This window comes from Schistocerca gregaria, chromosome 2, assembly GCF_023897955.1.
Source record: "Schistocerca gregaria isolate iqSchGreg1 chromosome 2, iqSchGreg1.2, whole genome shotgun sequence".
Taxonomy (NCBI): domain Eukaryota; kingdom Metazoa; phylum Arthropoda; class Insecta; order Orthoptera; family Acrididae; genus Schistocerca; species Schistocerca gregaria.
Window position 1 is genome coordinate 658,589,221 of NC_064921.1, and position 19,310 is coordinate 658,608,530.

The 19,310-nt window shown below is 43.0% G+C and overlaps 1 protein-coding gene across 1 annotated transcript in view; it reads right to left on the reverse strand.

The window, feature by feature from the left end:
• Window positions 1-19,310, reverse strand: part of LOC126334704 (uncharacterized) — a 50,853-nt gene that overhangs the window by 23,502 nt on the left and 8,041 nt on the right. The window contains exons 2-3 of the mRNA XM_049997210.1: window positions 16,226-16,399; window positions 1,868-1,991 (exon numbers count right to left, since the gene is read on the reverse strand). Of these exons, the coding sequence (XP_049853167.1) occupies window positions 1,868-1,991; window positions 16,226-16,366 (265 nt within the window). The 5' untranslated portion in view covers window positions 16,367-16,399. The remainder of the gene's footprint in view (window positions 1-1,867; window positions 1,992-16,225; window positions 16,400-19,310) is intronic.

The window sequence follows — 19,310 nt, forward strand, 5'->3', positions numbered from 1 at the left end:
GCATGTTTGGGACTGGATGGAGCGTCGTCTCACGCGGTCTGCACGTCCAGCACGAACGCTGGTCCAACTGAGGCGCCAGGTGGAAATGGCATGGCAAGCCGTTCCACAGGACTACATCCAGCATCTCTACGATCGTCTCCACGGGAGAATAGCAGCCTGCATTGCTGCGAAAGGTGGATATACACTGTACTAGTGCCGACATTGTGCATGCTCTGTTGCCTGTGTCTATGTGCCTGTGGTTCTGCAAATGTGATCATGTGATGTATCTGACCCCAGGAATGTGTCAATAAAGTTTCCCCTTCCTGGGACAATGAATTCACGGTGTTCTTATTTCAATTCCTAGGAGTGTATTTGTTGTTGCTGATTTTTGTTGCGTGATGTTGAACAATGTCAAAAGGATGTTCCTCAAAGGTTATAGTGAGTATCCTCGGAGTCGTTCTTTTGGCCAGTGGATTACCAGAAAGGTCAGGCGGCAGAGCTATGTGTGTACCACACCCCGTTGCAAGGAGGACAGATCCAACTACACTAAGGGAGAGAAACCTAGAGACAGTGACTCACCCCGCAGAAATCCACAGGAAACAGAGTACTTTTGGGTATGTTATAAATGTAATCAAACAAAGGATGAGAGCCAAAAACAGTTGCAGGATAAAAATTTATTAAAGTTCTTGAGCAAGGTTTTTACATATTTTTGATGTTTGTTGTTTGTGATTTTCGATGTGTACTTGTGGTTAATTGACTAGTATGTTTTTATTCACAACGACAGATGGTTTCGTTTGTTTATAGCATTTTGGCTGTTTTCGCCATTACGTACTTCACTGCCTTCGTAACGCGAAATTCTCGCGCATTACACTAGTGCCCTCTCTCGTTAGATGTTCCATAGCGCAAGCCTCATCTGTCTGACACTAGGACACACGTAAATTGGTACTATATTTTCTATTTTACATAAATGTTTTTAAGTGGTCTGATATATTTTATTTAATAAGACAGAAAACTTGAATTAACACAACTTTTAATAATTTTTGATGCTCTTATGTATGTATTCATGGATTTTAATATGCGCGAGTGTCTGGCACATACAAGTGCACTCTCTCGGCGAAACCATCTGCCCTAGTACTTTCACACTCATGTCTCGATAGTTCTAGGCTAAGTAATAGTGCTAAACTGCTCGCTTTGACCCTGTGCCCGTAGTCATGTTGTACAAATGGAGAAGATGTCTTAATTATTGACGAAGCCTTTGGCTCAATTGTTTCTTTAAACTCGTTTGCATGAGATAATTTTAGTAAGTAACTAAAGATTTTGTGCCTGTATTACTCTGATAATTTCACTGTTACTTAAGCTTTTGTGTTTCTCACTTCCGATGCTAAGGCTTTTCTAATGAAAGAGTCTTCCTGTTCAGGATTTTTTACTTCTGATGAAGGTATATTTGTATGTACCGGAACCTTGGTCAAGAGTTTTAATAAATTTTTATCCTGCAACTTTTTTTGGCTGTCATCCTTTATCGTGAAGAATTTTAACAGTTGCTGTTGCAGCCATGTTTAAAATCTTGTAATCCAACAGTTTCTCATTGATTTTGAAGCATAGATAATACAAATAATTACGAATTTGCAAACATCAACCTCTAACAATCTATGCAGAGAACTTCTACATCTACATCCATACTCCGCAAGCCACCTGACGGTGTATGACAATTGTTACTTTTTGATTGCTTGTTATTTAGTTTCCTTACTCAAAAGAAACTTTACAATATTTCCGTGGTACAGCAGAATTTCGTATTTTTCTGGCTGAGAAATAAACCCCCTTTTCTCAGTTTGTCAGCTCACAATTTCAGAAGTGTGATACAGCCATTTCCAGTTTTAAGGTAGCGCACCTTTGAAGTGGATTGTGATATCGAACAGTTCGCCTTTCCTGCAGGTCCTGACGGCGACGTCCACGGCAGCTTCGAACGCCTCGTTTACTTGCCAGCCCACGCCGTACGAGTGATCCATGTCCATCTGAAACACACAAAGGCCAGCTAGAGCCGCTGAGGAGAAAGTTCGTACCGGTAGTACGAGGCGTTATGGCTTTTGAATTACTACACCAAATAAAACTCCAGTACATGTGGTGTACCGAAGAGCGTCTGGGAGAACACGTATCTTTCGAGAGAAAAATGATAACTGAGGTTATGAGCGGCACAACTTAATTTATGTACTTAGATCAATGAGTTTGAAGTAAAAGAGAGCCTAAGATTTTGCCATATTGACAGAAGACAATGACAGGTGCTGTTTCACCTCCACCCCCATCCTTAACTCTCCTGCCCCCACCCCCTCCCGAGCGACAGATCGTGGACAAAGCCATGTTATGTGTCAAACGCAATTAACCTCTTCATGCGTTCCTCATGCGTCCAGATCAATTAACGCATGTCCACTGCGTTGCATCAACAGGTTTTGAAAGTATTGACACCATCACTCGGACACGTGGTTATTGCATCGGCCTCCTAACGCTAGGACCGTTCTACTCCCACAAAGGCAGCACACTAATTTCTTCCAATACGTCTACTGTAATGTGTTAATAATACTGGCGCGCGGTCAAATCCCAACACATTTCACCGACCGTTGACATGCAAAAGTCACACAGTTTGATTATAACGAAGTTGCAGGATGCTTTTCCAGTGCAACAGAATTCGTTGGCAGCTTGCATAGCCCAACTACAAGTGATATACATAAACGTAGAATTTCTCCACGTTCGATCCCTTGTCCAATAAGAGATAGCCTACGTCAAAATAAGGATTATTTAATCCGAGAAAAGATATCTCGGTTAACAGACTATCTCAAACCATGCTGTATTAAACATTGTGGAAGCAGTCTTACCGACAAATAGGGATACGATTCATTTTGATGTAATCAATGGATGCGGATAGATTTAGAAGCGCTGTTTTCTCTGCAGACTGTTGTAAATATTTATATCGTATCTACAAATGCATAAATAATTTATAAACGTAATAAAAATGATCTCGGATATCAGGTCCTGAAGACCAGGCTGTTGCGGCAAGCAACGTGTCCTCCTCTGCTGGGCAGCATGATGCGGATAAAAAGGAATGAGTTTAACTGAGACATTTATTCTTATGTATTCAGACCCCTGCTAGTTTGAGAAGTGACACCAACTGTCTGTCGTGTCCTGCCACGTGGATGCAATACGGAAGATGATAGGTTCAGGATACAGCTGTCCCGGCCGTCGTCGACTTTCAGATCTTGGAGCCGCTACTTCTCATTCAAGCAGCTTCTCAGTTGGCATTACCAAACTGATGCAGTCCTCCCACAGAGGAAAAGTGCTGCCAGTACGTGGAACTGAGATCGGGTTCTCCTCATAGGAGTCACATGTGCTGACCCGTCGTCGGCTACGGAGCCAGACAAAGTCTAATTGTAAGTACTTTTAAATGTTTTATGCAAAGTGTCCCTGTCATAACTGTCACTTTAGCAAATGGAGACATGACGTCCGTAATTTAGTCTACGATAACGTTATTCCACTTTGTTTGTAAAGGTTCTTCTTGATCACAAAAAATGGCTCTGACCACTATGGGACTTGACATCGGAGATCATCAGTCCCGTAGAACTTAGAACTACCTAAACCTAACCAACCTAAGGACATCACACACATCCATGCTCGAGGCAGGATTCGAACCTGCGACCGTAGTGGTCGCGCGGTTCCAGACTGAAGCGCCTAGAACCGCTCGGCCACCCCGGCCGGCTCTTGATCACATAAACTGTACAATTCACTGTTACTGGTTTCAGCCATCCCCATCATCAGACAGTTACAAACAGGAACACGGTGGTGTAACCAACTAGGTACAGTTGACGCAGGCTTATACATAAGAAGAATAAAAATATTAACACGATTAATAGCTACGTTTGCCGGCCATATACACGATAAAAATATTGTGATGTAGGTATAAACGTCAAAATCTATAGATCTGGGTACGCAATAGATGCTGGTGATGGTATGGATATGCCCCGTAGTTATAAAAATAACTGAGGACATTAGAGGGCTCTATTAATACACAGTAACGTAAATTCAGTAGCTAAAATCCAGTATGCGTAGTCATCAGTTAAAATATCTTCATATGGCAAAGTGTGCATCTGGCAATAAAACATCAACGGCTATGAAATATGTGGACATTATATCCATACTTAAAATCCACATAAATTATATGAAGACTAATAATAGAAGTCTCTCAACCTGGATAAGTAAATAACACGTTATTGTGTAAAAATCAGAATATAAAGTTTGCAATCGACATGACATTCATAAATCAGAACCTTTCTGCGTGACAAAACATATAAACATAACCGTGAGTGTAAGACAGTTAACAAGACAGTGACTGTTAATTAAAATCTCGATAGTCGATGACACAATCTTAGCGGAAACACAGTGGCACCGCCTCCTGGCTTCTCGTTAAGAAGTTTTTGTTTTCCTACGGCGTAGCTGACGAAAAAGGTCTAGTCTTTTCGCACCTGGTGGCAGTAATCCCAGTTGCCGTTTTCTATATACCTAAATTTCCAGTTCTCCAGTACATTCAATAATTGTCCTTCTGATGCCTTATGCAACAGGGCCATATTATACTCTATATTTCCTGCCATATACTTTTCTTTATCCAAATGTGTACCGAATACGCTATTAGTTGGGTTGTATATAAGCTCTCTGAAACAAGTCTTCAAATTTATTCCCGTGCCACCAACATAAATCTTTTCCCAGTCTTGGCTGTTATCTTATTGATATCAGATTCTAAATATTTGTTGCTTTTGTTGCCAACTTTGTCGCGTAGCATAGAACAAACTGTACCTTTCAGCTGAATTTCAATTTTTCTCTCATTTTTTTGGATGCTTGTGCTACCCTCTCGGCAACTGCACCATTGTATGACCTAGCAACAGAAGACTTATTACCCTCCGGATCTACTGTCTCTTTCCAGTCATGTATTTCTGACAGCGATGTAATGAACCTTTATGAGAAGTCGAAAATACTTGACAAGAGACAGCAGGTCCAGAGGAAAAGAAGTCTCACACCATATGCATATAGCCTAAATAAAAGCGTATTCGATACATATTTGGATGAAGTAAAACAATGGTAAGTTATTTGGAGGGTATTATGGGAGAACTGAGTAAGGCATCAAAACGAGAAATAGAAATTTTGAAAAAAAAAAAACGGCTGCTGGTATTACTGCTCAATGAACAGAATGAGTTTAACTTGACTGATTATTTTGATATATTCAGAAACCTACTAGTCTTTGAAGCGTCAAGCGCCGCAGCAAACTGGTGTGTGGTCGTGTGCGCCAGCCACCACCTGTCTTGTTCACAAGTTGCTTCACGGCAAACAAAAACTTCTTACCGAGACGGCACGAGGTGGTGCCACACAGATTCCGCTCCGAATGTGTATTCGGCTATCGAGATTTTAATCAGTAGTCAATGTCTTCTTAACGGTCTTACATTTTCGTTTGCGTTTAATTGTTTTGTGATGCAGAAAGGTTTGAATTTAAAGATGTAATGTCACTTTTTAACTTTTTGTTCCGACTTTTACGCACTTATATGCATTTTTAGCCTAGTGACTTTCTGTTACTAGTCTTTACACATTTTATGTGGATTTTAAGCATGAGTTTTGTTTCCACATATTTTATGTCTGAATAAAATCTTCTCAGTTTCCAAGTAGCGTCTATTCGAATAACATTCTCGAGCTTCCAAAAATTTTATTAGCATTGACGCGGCTTGAGAATCGAGAAGATTTTAGTCGGACATGCCGGCCCCAAAGACTACGAGGATACACATTTTATGGATTTTGATGTTTCATTGTCATACGGTCATTTTGTTATATCAAGAAATTTTAATAAGTTCCCACACATACAACATTTCAGCTAAAGAATTTCCGTTACTGGTTACTTGCGTACGCTAACATTAGTAACCTCTACTGGCTTCATATATTTGTTTAAGTACTGTACGTATCCAGGCCATCACCAGCACTTAGTGTATACCTAAATCTATAGATTTTGACATTGCTACCTGCTTCTGAATATTGTTATGCTATATATGGGTGGTAAGTATGGTTGCTTATCATGTTAATAGTTTCATTTTTCTTACGAATCACTAGACTCGTTGTAGATTTTGGTTCAGCTAATTGAACCTAGTTGTTACACCACTGGTCTATTTGTAACAGTTCTGAATATGGCAACGGCCGAAACCAGTAATTATGAATTGTACAGTTTATGCGATCAAAACTGACATTTATAAACAAAAGAATATTGAATATTCATGGATATAACAAGAACGATCATTCGAAGCCAAAAAGTCCAGTAAATATGGGCTGTAAAATGCATTCCTTAACAGTGATCTACATCTCCATCCACATGGATACTCTGTATATCACATTTAAGTGCCTGGCACAGGGTTCACCGAAGCACCTTCACAATAATTCTCTATCATTCTAATCTCAAACAGACGCGGAAAAAACGAAAACCATATCTTTCCGTGCGAGCTCCGATTTCCCTTATTTTATTGTGATGATCGTTTCTCCCCATGTACGTCGGCGTCAAAGAAGTATTTTCGCATATGGAGGGGAAAGTTGGCGATAGAAATTTCGTGAGAAGATTCGGCTGCAATGATAAATGCTTTTGTCTTAATGCTGTCCATCCCCAGTGCTGTATCGTGTTAGTGACACTGTTTCCCTTATTTCGCGATAATACAAATGTGCTGTTCTTCGTTGACGTTTCTCAATTTACTCTGTTAATCCTATCTGGTAAGGATCCCTGACCACGCGACAGCACTGCAAAAGGGGACGGACTAGCTTAGTGTTGGCAGTCTCTTTAGTATATGATAATGTGAAACAAATGTCTTCCACTGCAGTCTGTTTGCTTTTCATATTTTGAAATGTGGTGGAATGGTTCAAAATAAAACAAAAATGTGCAATAAACATGGACTCCACAATGTATACCTTAAGAGCAATCTGCATTACTTCATATTAGCTGCTGTGCAACAGATCTCTGGTACTGAAGCGCTTTTTTTTTTTTTTGTCATCAGTCTACTGACTGGTTTCATGCGGACCACCACGAATTCCTTTCCTGTGCTAACCTCCTCATCTCAGAGTAGCACTTGCAACCTACGTCCTCAATTATTTGCTTGACATATTCCAATCTCTGTTTTCCTCTACAGTTTTTGACCTCTACAGTTCCCTCTAGAACCATGGAACTCATTCCCTCATGTCTTAGCAGATGTCCCATCATCCTGTCCCTTCTCCTTATCAGTGTTTTCCACATATTCTTTTCCTCTCCGATTCTGCGTAGAACCTCCTCATTCCTCACCTTATCAGTCCATCTAATTTTCAACATTCATCTATAGCACCACATCTGAAATCCTTTGATCTGTTCCGGTTTTCCCACAGTCCATGTTTCACTACCATACAATGTTGTACTCCAGACGTACATCCTCAGAAATTTCTTCCTCAAATTAAGGCCGGTATTTGATATTAGTAGACTTCTCTTGGCCAGAAATGCCTTTTTTGCCATAGCGAGTCTGCTTTTGATGTCTTCCTTGCTCCGTCCGTCATTGGTTATTTTACTGCCTAGGTAGCAGACTTCCTTAACTTCATTGACTTCGTGACCATCAATCCTCATGTTAAATTTCTCGCTGTTCTTATTTCTACTACTTCTCATTACCTTCGTCTTTCTCCGATTTACTCTCAAACCATACTGTGTACTCATTAGACTGTTAAGCGCTTAAGGTATGCATTGTAGAGTCCCCGTTTACTGAACAATGTTTTCTTGTTTTGGTCTGTACTACCTCCTTCCAAAATCTGGAAAGCAAAGAGGTTTCAGTAAAAGGGATTTGTGTCACAGTATCTTAGCTGAAGTGCTCAAAGCTATTTAGTTATGTGCTTTGAAGCCCAAGTTTACCAGACGTTTTTGTTTTGAATAACCGTTCCTGTCACATTGATTATTGCTTGTGGAACACTCTATAATCCTAAAATTTGTTCCATTCTGCCACGATACTTGTTGTCTGGAAATATTAACGCCCACTTTACTCTACGTCCTGGAGCTTACATTCAACACTGATCAGTTCTGCCTCGGATATTTGTTTTCGATTGTGTTACTTGTGCGTGAACAGTGGTATGTAGTGTGGACAGGTTTACTAACGATGAGTCAGCCTTTACACGCCTCGTTTGGTGGTACAATGAATGCAACGGAAGAGCACCCCAACGGCGCTACCGATATTCTGAACTGACGCGACACCGGTGGCAATGACATTACCAAAAAAAAAAAAAAATAAAAAAAAGTGGCTCTGAGCAATATGGAACTTAACAGCTGTGGTCATCAGTCCCCTAGAACTTAGCAGTCGCAAATGACATTACAGCTCTTTTGTATCTGTACTCTGTGTTAGACATTTTAATGATTCCATATTGCAAGCTGTTCATTGGTATGAAAATATTTTCTCGAGAACAAAAGTAATTTGGGTAACAAACAGAATAAATAGTAAATACAAAATTACTCTGTACAGCAACTAGAGACCGCAGGTTCAAAAAATGGCTGTGAGCACTATGGGACTTAACTGCTGTGGTCATTAGTCCCCTAGAACTTAGAACTACTTAAACCTAACTAACCTAAGGACATCACACACATCCATGCCCGAGGCAGGATTCGAACCTGCGACCGTAGCAGTCGCACGGTTCCGGACTGCGCGCCTAGCACCGCGAGACCACCGCGGCCGGCAGACCGCAGGTCCCTTATACCGAAACACTCAGGGAATACCCGTAAACGACCCCGGAATTTCTGTCGGTGGAGTTTCTTTTCACCTAGCATACATGTATTAAAAGCCGTGTCTGAAATGTTGTCGGTGGAGTTTAGCTCACCTTGTATATGTGTATTAAAAGTTGGTTACTGCCGAAGCGAAAATAAAGTTGTATGAAATACGCTAAGCAATAACGGCAAAAAACTGGACTGGATGATGATCTCAATACCTTCCGGACTCCCACTGTTCACCAAATAGTCGTCCGCCCACGGTAGCTGAGTGGTATTCTCGCTTCGCGCGTCGGTCGACTAGGTCGTGCTCTTAGTTCCGCCTCTACCGTAGCGCAGCGTGTTTTTCCTCCTGTCAGTTTAGTGCCGTGTTGGTCTCCGTGCGCGTCGCATCGCTGGTTGTCGGCTGGTGTTTGGTGTTCGTGCGGCCCTTCCTGTCGCGGCGTCGTCTCTCGCCGTGATGTCCACCATGGTTCCCACGAAAGTTCCGCGTACAGGTACAGTCAGTTTTACCTTTGACAAATCCACGCGTCACGTCCAGCCCGGTTCTTTGGAGATACATGACTGGTTAGTCGATACAGTTAAGGTCACTACTGATCAGGTGCATACCGCATATTTCGACAGCGAATTATATGTGTTTTTTGTTAAGTTTCTTGACCCGCTCCAGGTTGATAGGCTACTTTCTCGTCATGGTTCTCAGGTACCCTTTACGCACCGTGATGGTTCCACTAGTATGGTTCTCTTGGCAAATGCAGAAGTGGTATATACGAATGTTCGGGTATTTAACCTTCCGCCCGAGGTTGACGACTCTTTTCTGAAGTCCGTTTTGCTTCCTTATGGGGACGTACGCCATATTCGAAAGGAACGCTGGTCTGCTCAGCACCGCTTACAGGTATATAGTGGTATTCGGTCGGTGGAAATGGTGGTCAAAAAACCTATTCCTTCTCACCTACAAGTATGTGGTTATAGGGTCCATATCACGTACAGTGGCCAGGAAGGAACATGTTATTATTGTAATGAAACTGGTCATTTCCGTATTAATTGTCCGCGGCGTGTGGTGGTATTAAAACCTACATACGAACAGCGTAAAAAATTGACTTTAGCTGATCTTCTCCCGCAAGGATCTCGGACTGAATCGCTCACTGTTACTGAGGGACGCAGTGCTCCGTTACCCGACAACGGCCGTGATTTTCCCCCGTTGTCCTTGAGTAGGGATGTTGCTGCCCATAATTCCGATGTTCCCGCGCTGATTTCTCACAACAAGCGTCGGCGAACACAGGATGATGCGGCTGATGAATCTTCCTTATTGGCTCGCCCTTCCGATGGGCCTCCGGTAAAGGACTCTCTTTCTCAGTCGGAAATCGTGGATGAGGAAGCCACAGGTGCTATCACGCCTTTGCAGAAGCTCCCTGACACCTTATCAGACGTTGTTCCTGCTACCGCGGCAGCCTCTTCGGAGACGCCCGTGACGGAACCTGCTTCTGGTTGCCACGTGTCTTCTCCGGTGCTCTCTGACACTTCTCCTATTGACTCTGTTTCGCATCCCCCTTCTGGAATTTCTGTCGCCCCCTCTGGGTCACAGCCTCCTCCCATCAAACAACTGATTGATTCTCCAGAGCCAGTGGATCCCGTTGTTATTCACCAACTGTCCCACCGTGAACCCATGTCTGCGGACGAGTGGGATGTAGAGGCCTCTCTCTCGCAATCTGACACGGAATGTCTACATGATGCTCCTACGCAGCCGAACGCTGCAGCGTCGGCACCGCGGAGCCGCAGTCGAATCCGTAAACAGCCACGGAGAGCCGCGTCACGGCCGAAGAAAAAGCAGTGGGAAGATGAGGGTTCTGTTTCGTAGTTTTTCTCTCTGTGGTTCAGCGCTTGTTTCTGGTATGATTACTTGTATGCTGCTCCGTCAGCTGACGGCTCTCTACCGATCTTTGTTTTTCTTTGTAGGTTGAAGTTCCATGCAAGCATATACATTTCTTACTCTGAATATTAACAGAATATGTTCTGAGCTTCGGCTCGCCGCTTTGCGACAGTTTATCTATCAGTCTGGGGCAGATGTTGTTTTTTTACAGGAAGTCCTATTCGACCAGTTTTCCATTCCTGGGTTCTCTACGTTTTTTAATGTCGCTTCCGAACTTTCTACGGGCACTGCCTTCTTTTATAGAGAAGGCATTCCGTTGATGAATTTCGAAGTACTTGACAGTGGAAGGGGGATCGGGTGCACGTTTTATGATCTCAGTTTACTCCTTCTTTATGCCCCTTCTGGTTCGGGTTGTACTACCGCACGCTCGAGTTTCTATAAAGAAGAAGTCATTTACCTGCTTCGTAAATCCCCGACAAAGATAATTTTAGGTGGGGACTTCAATTGTGTTCTACGGCCGGTAGATCAGTCTCCTAATTTTAATTTCAGTAAAGAACTCGACGACCTTGTGCGCTCCTTGCACCTGCGTGACGTGTGGGTTTCTCGCTATCCTACACTTGTGCGACATACCTACTTTACTCCCACGTCTAGCAGTCGCCTCGATCGCTTTTACCTTTCCGATTCCTTGTGTGGGCAACTTCTGGCTGTTGATGTGATACCAGCCTGTTTTACTGATCATTGCGCTGTAGCCGTTACGTTTAATTACGAGCGACAACCGGTAAAATTGTTTCGTCCTCCTTGGATGCTCAATATCGCGTATTTGCAAGATACCTCCCTTGGTATCGTCCTGGAGGACATTTGGACACGTTGTTCTCGTACTATGGACCGGTACCCGTCTATAGTGGCATGGTGGACACTGTATGCAAAACCTCACATCCGTAGGGCTCTCATGCGTTTTGGGGCTGCGAAGGTGGCAGAAGATCGACGAACGCAAGAATTTTACTATTCTGTCTTACGTCAACTGTACGATAGTGCTACGCATGCTCCCCTCCGGGTTACTGATATACAGCGCATCAAAGCCAAATTGCTGCAGCTCAAACGCATTCAAATGGAGGGCCTGCGGACGAGGTCTCAACCACGTTCCCTTCTACAAGAGGAACTGACGTCACTCTACCATCTAGTCCGTTTACGGTCGCGCCGGAAACGTGGGTGCCTTGCCTCCCTCACAACCGCTGACGGCCGCGTGTTCACCTCTCACCGTGACATTTCTGACTTCGTTTACACCTATTTTACTGATCTGTACGATACTCATGTCCCGGCGGAAACCTCTCTTGACGACTTTACCTCCTTGATGCCTCGCGTCGTCACTCCTCAATTAAACGACGCCTTTCTGCGTCCCTTTCAGAAGGATGACATATATGATGTTGTTGCAGGATCGCAGTCCCGCAAGTCGCCTGGATTAGATGGTATTCCTAAGGAGTTCTATGTTCAATTTTGGCCGCTCATTGGTGACACCTTAACGTCAATGGTAAATGAAGTGATGCGGGGAGTCTCACTTCCTGCTCCTTTTCAGGAAGGCAGAATGGTCCTCCTCCCGAAATCCACAGGTCGACCTGCAATTGATTCCCTCCGTCCTATTACTCTCCTTAACTTTGATTATAAACTTGTCGCTCGAGCAATTAATATCCGTCTCTCTAAGCTGCTCGATACCATTATTGCCGCCCACCAAAGCTGTGTGCCTGGACGCACGATACTGACTTCCGTTCTCGAATGTCGCGATGTAATCTCGGTGGCGGCTGCCGCTAATATCCCAGGGGCTTTGCTTTTTCTTGATTTCCAAAAAGCGTTCGATCGCGTCAGCCATGATTTTTTATCGAGAGTGCTCACCGCTGTCGGCTTTAATAATGATGCTCGACAAGTCTTAACTAATCTTTTTACCGGTATCAGTGTCTCGGTGATTGTGAACGGTCACCCTACCCCCCGGATATCGATCAGACGGGGGTTACCCCAGGGAAGCCCCTTATCCATGTCACTTTTTGTTCTATCCTTAGAGCCCTTACTTCGCCATCTCACCATGCACTTACGTGGCTGGAATATATTGGGGGAAATTTTTGCAGTCCGTGCATACGCCGATGACGTCATGGTTTTAGTACGACATGCCGAGGATATACCACGGCTTAAGGATACCTTGGATTCATTTTGTGGTCTTGCTGGTGCTCGCATTAATGATCGCAAATGCACGTTCCTGCCGTTGAGAGGCTTTGATCATGTCGTCATTCCTTGGGCGACGGTTGTCGATCGCCATAAGACCTTGGGGATCATAGTGGATCGTAATCCGATCAAAATGGCGGCACTAAATTGGCGTGAGGTTACGAGTCGTGTTCACGGGGCGATCCTTGAACATGACCGCCGTTCCCTTAGCCTCCTTCACAAGGCACGGGTTTTAGAGACCTATGTCTTCAGTAAAATATACTACGTTGCGCAGGTCTTCCCGCTTCCCGCGATGATGGCCCGCAGGCTGAAACAGCTGTCTAGTCGATTTCTGTGGCGCCGCCATGTCTTCCGTGTCCGATATGAAGTTGTGGCCAGGCCTCGGAAGCTTGGAGGATTGGGTCTTTCAGATATCAAAGTGAAGACGTCCATCTTATTTGCCCGCCGCAATGTTTTAACCTGTACGCGGGCTCCGCATTCAGTCACCTCTCGTTTACTTTCCCGCCTCCGGCCGGCCAGTCTGACCCCTCCTGTTGATGTTGGACGGATTAATCCTAAATTGCGGCACATTCGTGAATACTTTGTACTTGTCGGTATTCTGGGTGCTGATATACTTTCTATGACGCATATAACTACCAACATGCTACAAATCCGTTGGGGTACAGCATGTTTCCCTTCTTCTGTTGAACTTGCTTCCCCGTCAACGTCATGGAAAACGGTCTGGTCTCATCTTAGTCTTCCCATTTTGCCGATGGAGATTGCTTCAACGTGGTATAAGGTCATTTACCGTCTGATACCTACTGGTGATCGTCTTTTTCGTATTGGCCTTCGTCCGACTGATCAGTGTGAGGAATGTCATCAAACTGACACCTTACTTCACAGGCTAGTTGCTTGCGGACGGGATCATTGGCTCTGGGTCCGCCGTCAATTAGCTTTTCTTACTAGAGGGCCTGAAACCGCATTCCCAGACGACATCTTCTTACATCCGGACATCTCTTATTTTCCTCAGACGAAAACGAACACGATTGTTTGGCTCTTGGGTTACTATGTCCATTACGTCATTGAAGGCGGTAGTGACCCAGATCCCCGCGTTTTTCACCATTATTTGTCAACTGCGCATTGGAAATGGCAGCGGTTACCACAATACCGAGCGCTTTTTGCGAATATGCTTTTTCTTGTGTTTAACCGTCAAGGGGTTGGTTAAGTTCCCCTGTGATTCCTGTTTCTTCCCTGAGCTCGAGTCCCCTCCCTTGTTGTATTTTTTCGTAATTTTTTTTCTCTCTCTCTTTTGCATGTATATATATACACCCAAAATTCATACGGGTGGGGTAACGGGTTGGTCTTCCCCTTCAGAAGAAATGTTTTATTTGTGTTTCACCTAATTAGTTGATTTTCTTTTTGCAGCTAATATTAAATGATGATTTGACTATGGTTGTCTGAATTCTCGTGAAATATACCAAGTCAATCTGATAATAAAAAGAAAAAAAAAAGTGGTCAGCGCGACAGAATGTGCATCCTACGGGCCCGAGTTCGATTCCCGGCTGGGTCGGAGATTTTCTCCGCTCAGGGGCTGGGTGTTTTGTTGTCCTAATCATCATTTCATCCCCATCGTCGCATAAGTCGCCGAAGTGGCGTCAAATCGAATGACTTGCACCCAGCCAACGATCTACCCGACGGAAGGTCCTAGCCACACGACATTTACTTATTTATTTGCCGAATAGACACTCGTTTGTTGTCACTAGTATCAGCACACACTGTGGTGACCAAAGTTGTCGCTGTACGGTGTTGCAAGATTGCAGTGGCTAACGCTCTTTATGTCAACTGGGTACCCTTAAACGGCCGAAAGAGTCAGCAAGACAGAAAGTAATCTCATCGATTAACTAATATTAGTTCCTTCACTCAGGTCTGTCGCTGCCAGGCGGCACGGTGATAACGTATAGGAGGAAACTTGGCGAGCAGCACACTTGCCGTTGCTCATTCCCTAGCAAACAAATTTCTGGCAGGCTGTGTTCACACCTGACTGTCATTTGTTTTTGGTCGCCATTCGATCAGTACCGTCTGCTCATCAGATGCGACCAGCTAGAAGTGAATCATTATCGTCGAAGTGAATCTGTTTGTCGATGCCGTCCGGAAAAATAAATTGCTGTTTGGGAAATTCAAATTTAGTGGCTACGTCCTCATTTTCTTTCTGTTCTTTTAACAAAACGACAGTTTGAATCATTTCCTATACAAACACCTGTCAGCGACCCACACAAATTAATTCTTGGCTTCAGATGGCTCTGAGCACTATGGGAGTTAACATCTGAGGTCATGTTCCCCATAAACCTAACTAACCTAAGGACATCACACACATCCATGCCCAAGGCAGGATTCGAACCTGCGACAGTAGCAGCAGCGCGGTTCCGGACAGAAGCGCCTAGAACCGCTCGGCCACATCGGCCGATATTAATTCTTCTTCATTACGTCATTAAGGGTGTTCACTCTACTTTCCCACCAATGTTCCTTAAGGTAGAGTAGTGAATTCGGAAAAAAAATCCGAATTAAAATGTTAGGGAGGTTAGAGACGGATTTATGTACCAAAACCATCGGCTACTCAGAATTTATATTGTTCCCCACTTTCCTCCAAGCGCTAATGAAACTGCCGTTACGTATATAAGACGGCTATAACGACTATTATTTTAACTTGTTAAGTGTATTCGGATACAACGGTTTACAAATTCTGTAGAAGATACAATGCCTGATGATGTATTTTCTCACTAGAAGATTATGCACCAGTTATTCGCACGTCTCTTGCGAACAATTTATGATGGCGCATTACTGGCGTATTCAGCTTGTTTGATGACCGTGTTTTTGATGTTGTTCAATGCAAAATGTACTGCATTAAATGTTCATCAGAATGTTTTGATTCGTAGGTGCCTCAAGCATAACTCCAAGGAGCACCTAATAAAATGCCAAGGCGAAACTAGTTCAGTTTCCTTATATCAAGTGGATTTTAACGAATGTGAGCCAGTTGTAGATGTTCCACCAAAGTAATCAAGGAAAACACAATTTGAAGCATTAATGTTAATACAGAACTGTTGGCTTCGAACTCTGTTTATCGAACTGCAAGCAAGAATTTCATAGGAGGAATCTAAAACTCGTATTCTGCCTGTCACATATTGCGCATTGCATGTTGCAATGTATGGAGCGTGTTCGCTGCAAAATGATACTGTGATATTGATATGTAACCCTTAAACAATAAGCTGACTTCCACAGTGCCATGTGAGAATGAAAACAATATAATTTTGAACGTGTCTAACCTTCAAATGGTCAGGATGAAACCTCACAAACAAAGAGCTGAAGAAAGATATGTATTTATACATCTTCACAATAAACATAAAAATCACTGAATTACATACCTTCACAATCCAGTATCCGGACGAATTGCGCTTAGCAGAGAATGCGAGGTACATAGGATAATGAGCTGCATGTGTAGTAACAGCAAGCACCCAGAATACGAAGACACCGCAACATATCCCCGTGGAGAACATTCTAATCATCAGCTGTTGGTCACAGATATCGTTCCTTAATTCCTATAACATGCAAAAACAGCATTCAGTGTCTATACCATTGCTCTCTAAATCGTTTGCAGATTCTTGAGAAATTAGTGTAGGCTGTGTGCACCGTTAACGTTGGGGGGAAAAAAACCATTAGCATCGCTCTGTTATTGATGGTAACCAACATGATTTTGTTCGTGCCTTATGTAGCACTTGAACTAGAATACAGTACATCTTGTATTTTCGTAGATAATGAATTTCTTTGATTTGTAAGGAAATCTAAGCTCCTTTTAATACTATAGTTATGAACCTTCTCGAACTTCATTGTGATTCTTTAAACTTGCAACACAATAGTGGATAGAAAATAACCATGTTTTACAAATACGGCCAGAGCCGTAACAAAGGCCTGGCGAGATGGGCCCCCGTCAATGGAGCAGACATAGAGATAGCGCAAAAACTGTCCAGAAAAGAAAAGAAAATGCAGGTAAGGAGAATGATTTGAGTATTAATCGTGAGAAGTACGTGGGTCCTCGTATACGATTCTTCTTGTCTCCAGATGTTGTAGCAAACTCCATGTTCTCGATAGTTTTGTACACTGTCTGTTTGGAACGGCGACGGTATCTTCTGTACGGCATCTTGGCAGCGTTCAATGCAGTTGCCTGTGCAGCAGCAGCAGCGCGAATGAGCCGCTGCGCTGCGCTCGCTCGCTTATATAGAAGTCCGGTAACGCGTGACCTTGAGTCGGACTTAGAAAATTTCAGCCTGTATTTCCTACCCTCTACCTACGAGAAGAAGCCTTTCTCCTTGACTGTACGCGCACGCTGTTTCTACAGTGTACTTTCGACTAATTGTAAGGAAACGACAATAACCCGCTGACACGAAAGCAGACTGCTCGATATCGTCAATTACGTGTCAGCTCAGTCCACTCCTCGCCTTGCAGTGTTTCCGTGTCAGGTGCAGGTTAGCTTGTCGTCATAATTTTCTGCTTCCGTGTTACCTTTGTTGTGTGAATTCGTTCCGCTCTATATTCAGTTATGAGTTATATTGTACGTTCTGTGCGTAGGATGATAGCTCCTGGTCCACATGTTCTTGGTCTATATCTATATCGAATAGACATTAGGCATTAACTACGTAACGGATACTCCATCAGTATTTGAGTGCACCACGATCACTACAAACAGTATTAACAACAAAAGAAGAGTCAGCATAGGTCGTTGAAGTGGAGATGTTTATTTCTGCAGCAAATCCATTTTAATCACTGCGTAACCATCAGTATTAATGCCCTGTGGCAGTTGCATGTGTACCTTCGGTTTGACAAGTACTCTTCATGGATATGTGTAGATGTTGCACTTTCACTGCTTGTATTTGTGAGTCCACAGGTATTTAATATTAGCACTGATAATGGTCAGCAGAGACTGACATTGATTTGCAAGAGAAATAAAGATTTCTACTTCAACGATCGATACCGACCAACCTTTTGTTATTAATCATGTAACATCTAACGGCTTAAAGCTTTTCAACCAACATGCTCGTGACGAGTGAGCTAGGTGGAACGTTAATTTTTCGAAGCACATTAATTGACGGCAGAAAGCTTGGTAGTCACAGAAAGAGCAGTGTAATGTGTTAGCAAAATGGCTCTGAGCACTATGGGACTTAACATCTATGGTCATCAGTCCCCTAGAACTTAGAACTACTTAAACCTAACTAATCTAAGGACATCACACAACACCCAGTCATCACGAGGCAGAGAAAATCCCTGACCCCCCCGGGAATCGAACCTGGGCGTGGGAAGCGAGAACGCTAATGTGTTAGCAGCATAGTAGCTTCTTCATAGGCTGTAGGTGTGAATATTATGTTCAATCCGCTATGAATAAAATGTAAAAAGATTTATTCATACGGAATATTTTAATAAAGAATTGGTCTGTAGGACTATACTAAAATACTACAATAGACAATGACCACTACGGGCTATAATACAATACAAAATTGAGTCTGAGATCTCGGAAAGGTTCCTTTATCCCATTTAAATTACTATGAGCTTAAGTCCACATAATTTGACGATGGACGCAAATTTCTTATCGAATGAACATATATTCCCACCTGTACAGCTACATTTTTGATGATCATGCATTTATTGCATACGGAGGACAATAGCCCTATAATTTATCTGGACAAAATTGGGATTTCGCAGAACCATACGAACAAATGCATTTGGCACATTTGCAAGGGAATTGTTCTCCTGAAAATATCTACAGGAACTAAGGTATAGAGAGTATCAGTGAGTTGGGTAACGGATGTGGTCATGAACAGTATGCAAGATGTGCAAATATAATCCCCTCTACCGCTCGGAAATACTTTTTTTATTTTTTTTTATTTACGCGTCTATTTCCGTAGGAGCAGATCTCGAAGGTCATGGAACGTGTCAGCGCATGAAATTACGACATAAAAGTACTAACACTTAAAATAAAATTTTTATGAACCCAAAACATAAGTTTAAGTAAACGCAATCACCAATATAACATAACAATCAGATTAATTTTTCAAGGAACTCCTCAACAGAATAGGAGCGACCCATGAGGAAACTTCACTTTCGATCTGAAAGTGCTTGGATTACTGCTAAGAGTTTTGAATTCTTGTGGTAGCTTATCGAAAATCGATGCAGCAGCTCACTGCACAGCTTTCTGCACAAGACATAATGAAGTGCAATCCAAATGCAGATTGGACTTCCGCCGAGTATTAACTGAGTGAAAGCTGCTAATTCTTGGGAATAAGCTGACATTGTTAACAAAAACGACATTAAAAGATATATATACTGAGAGGCCAGTGGAATAAAACCCAGACTAGTGAACAGGGGTCGACAATAAGTTCACAAAATTACACCACTTATGGCCCAAACTGCCCATTTATGAGCCAAAAACATTCTTTCAGAATGGAAAGAATTACACTA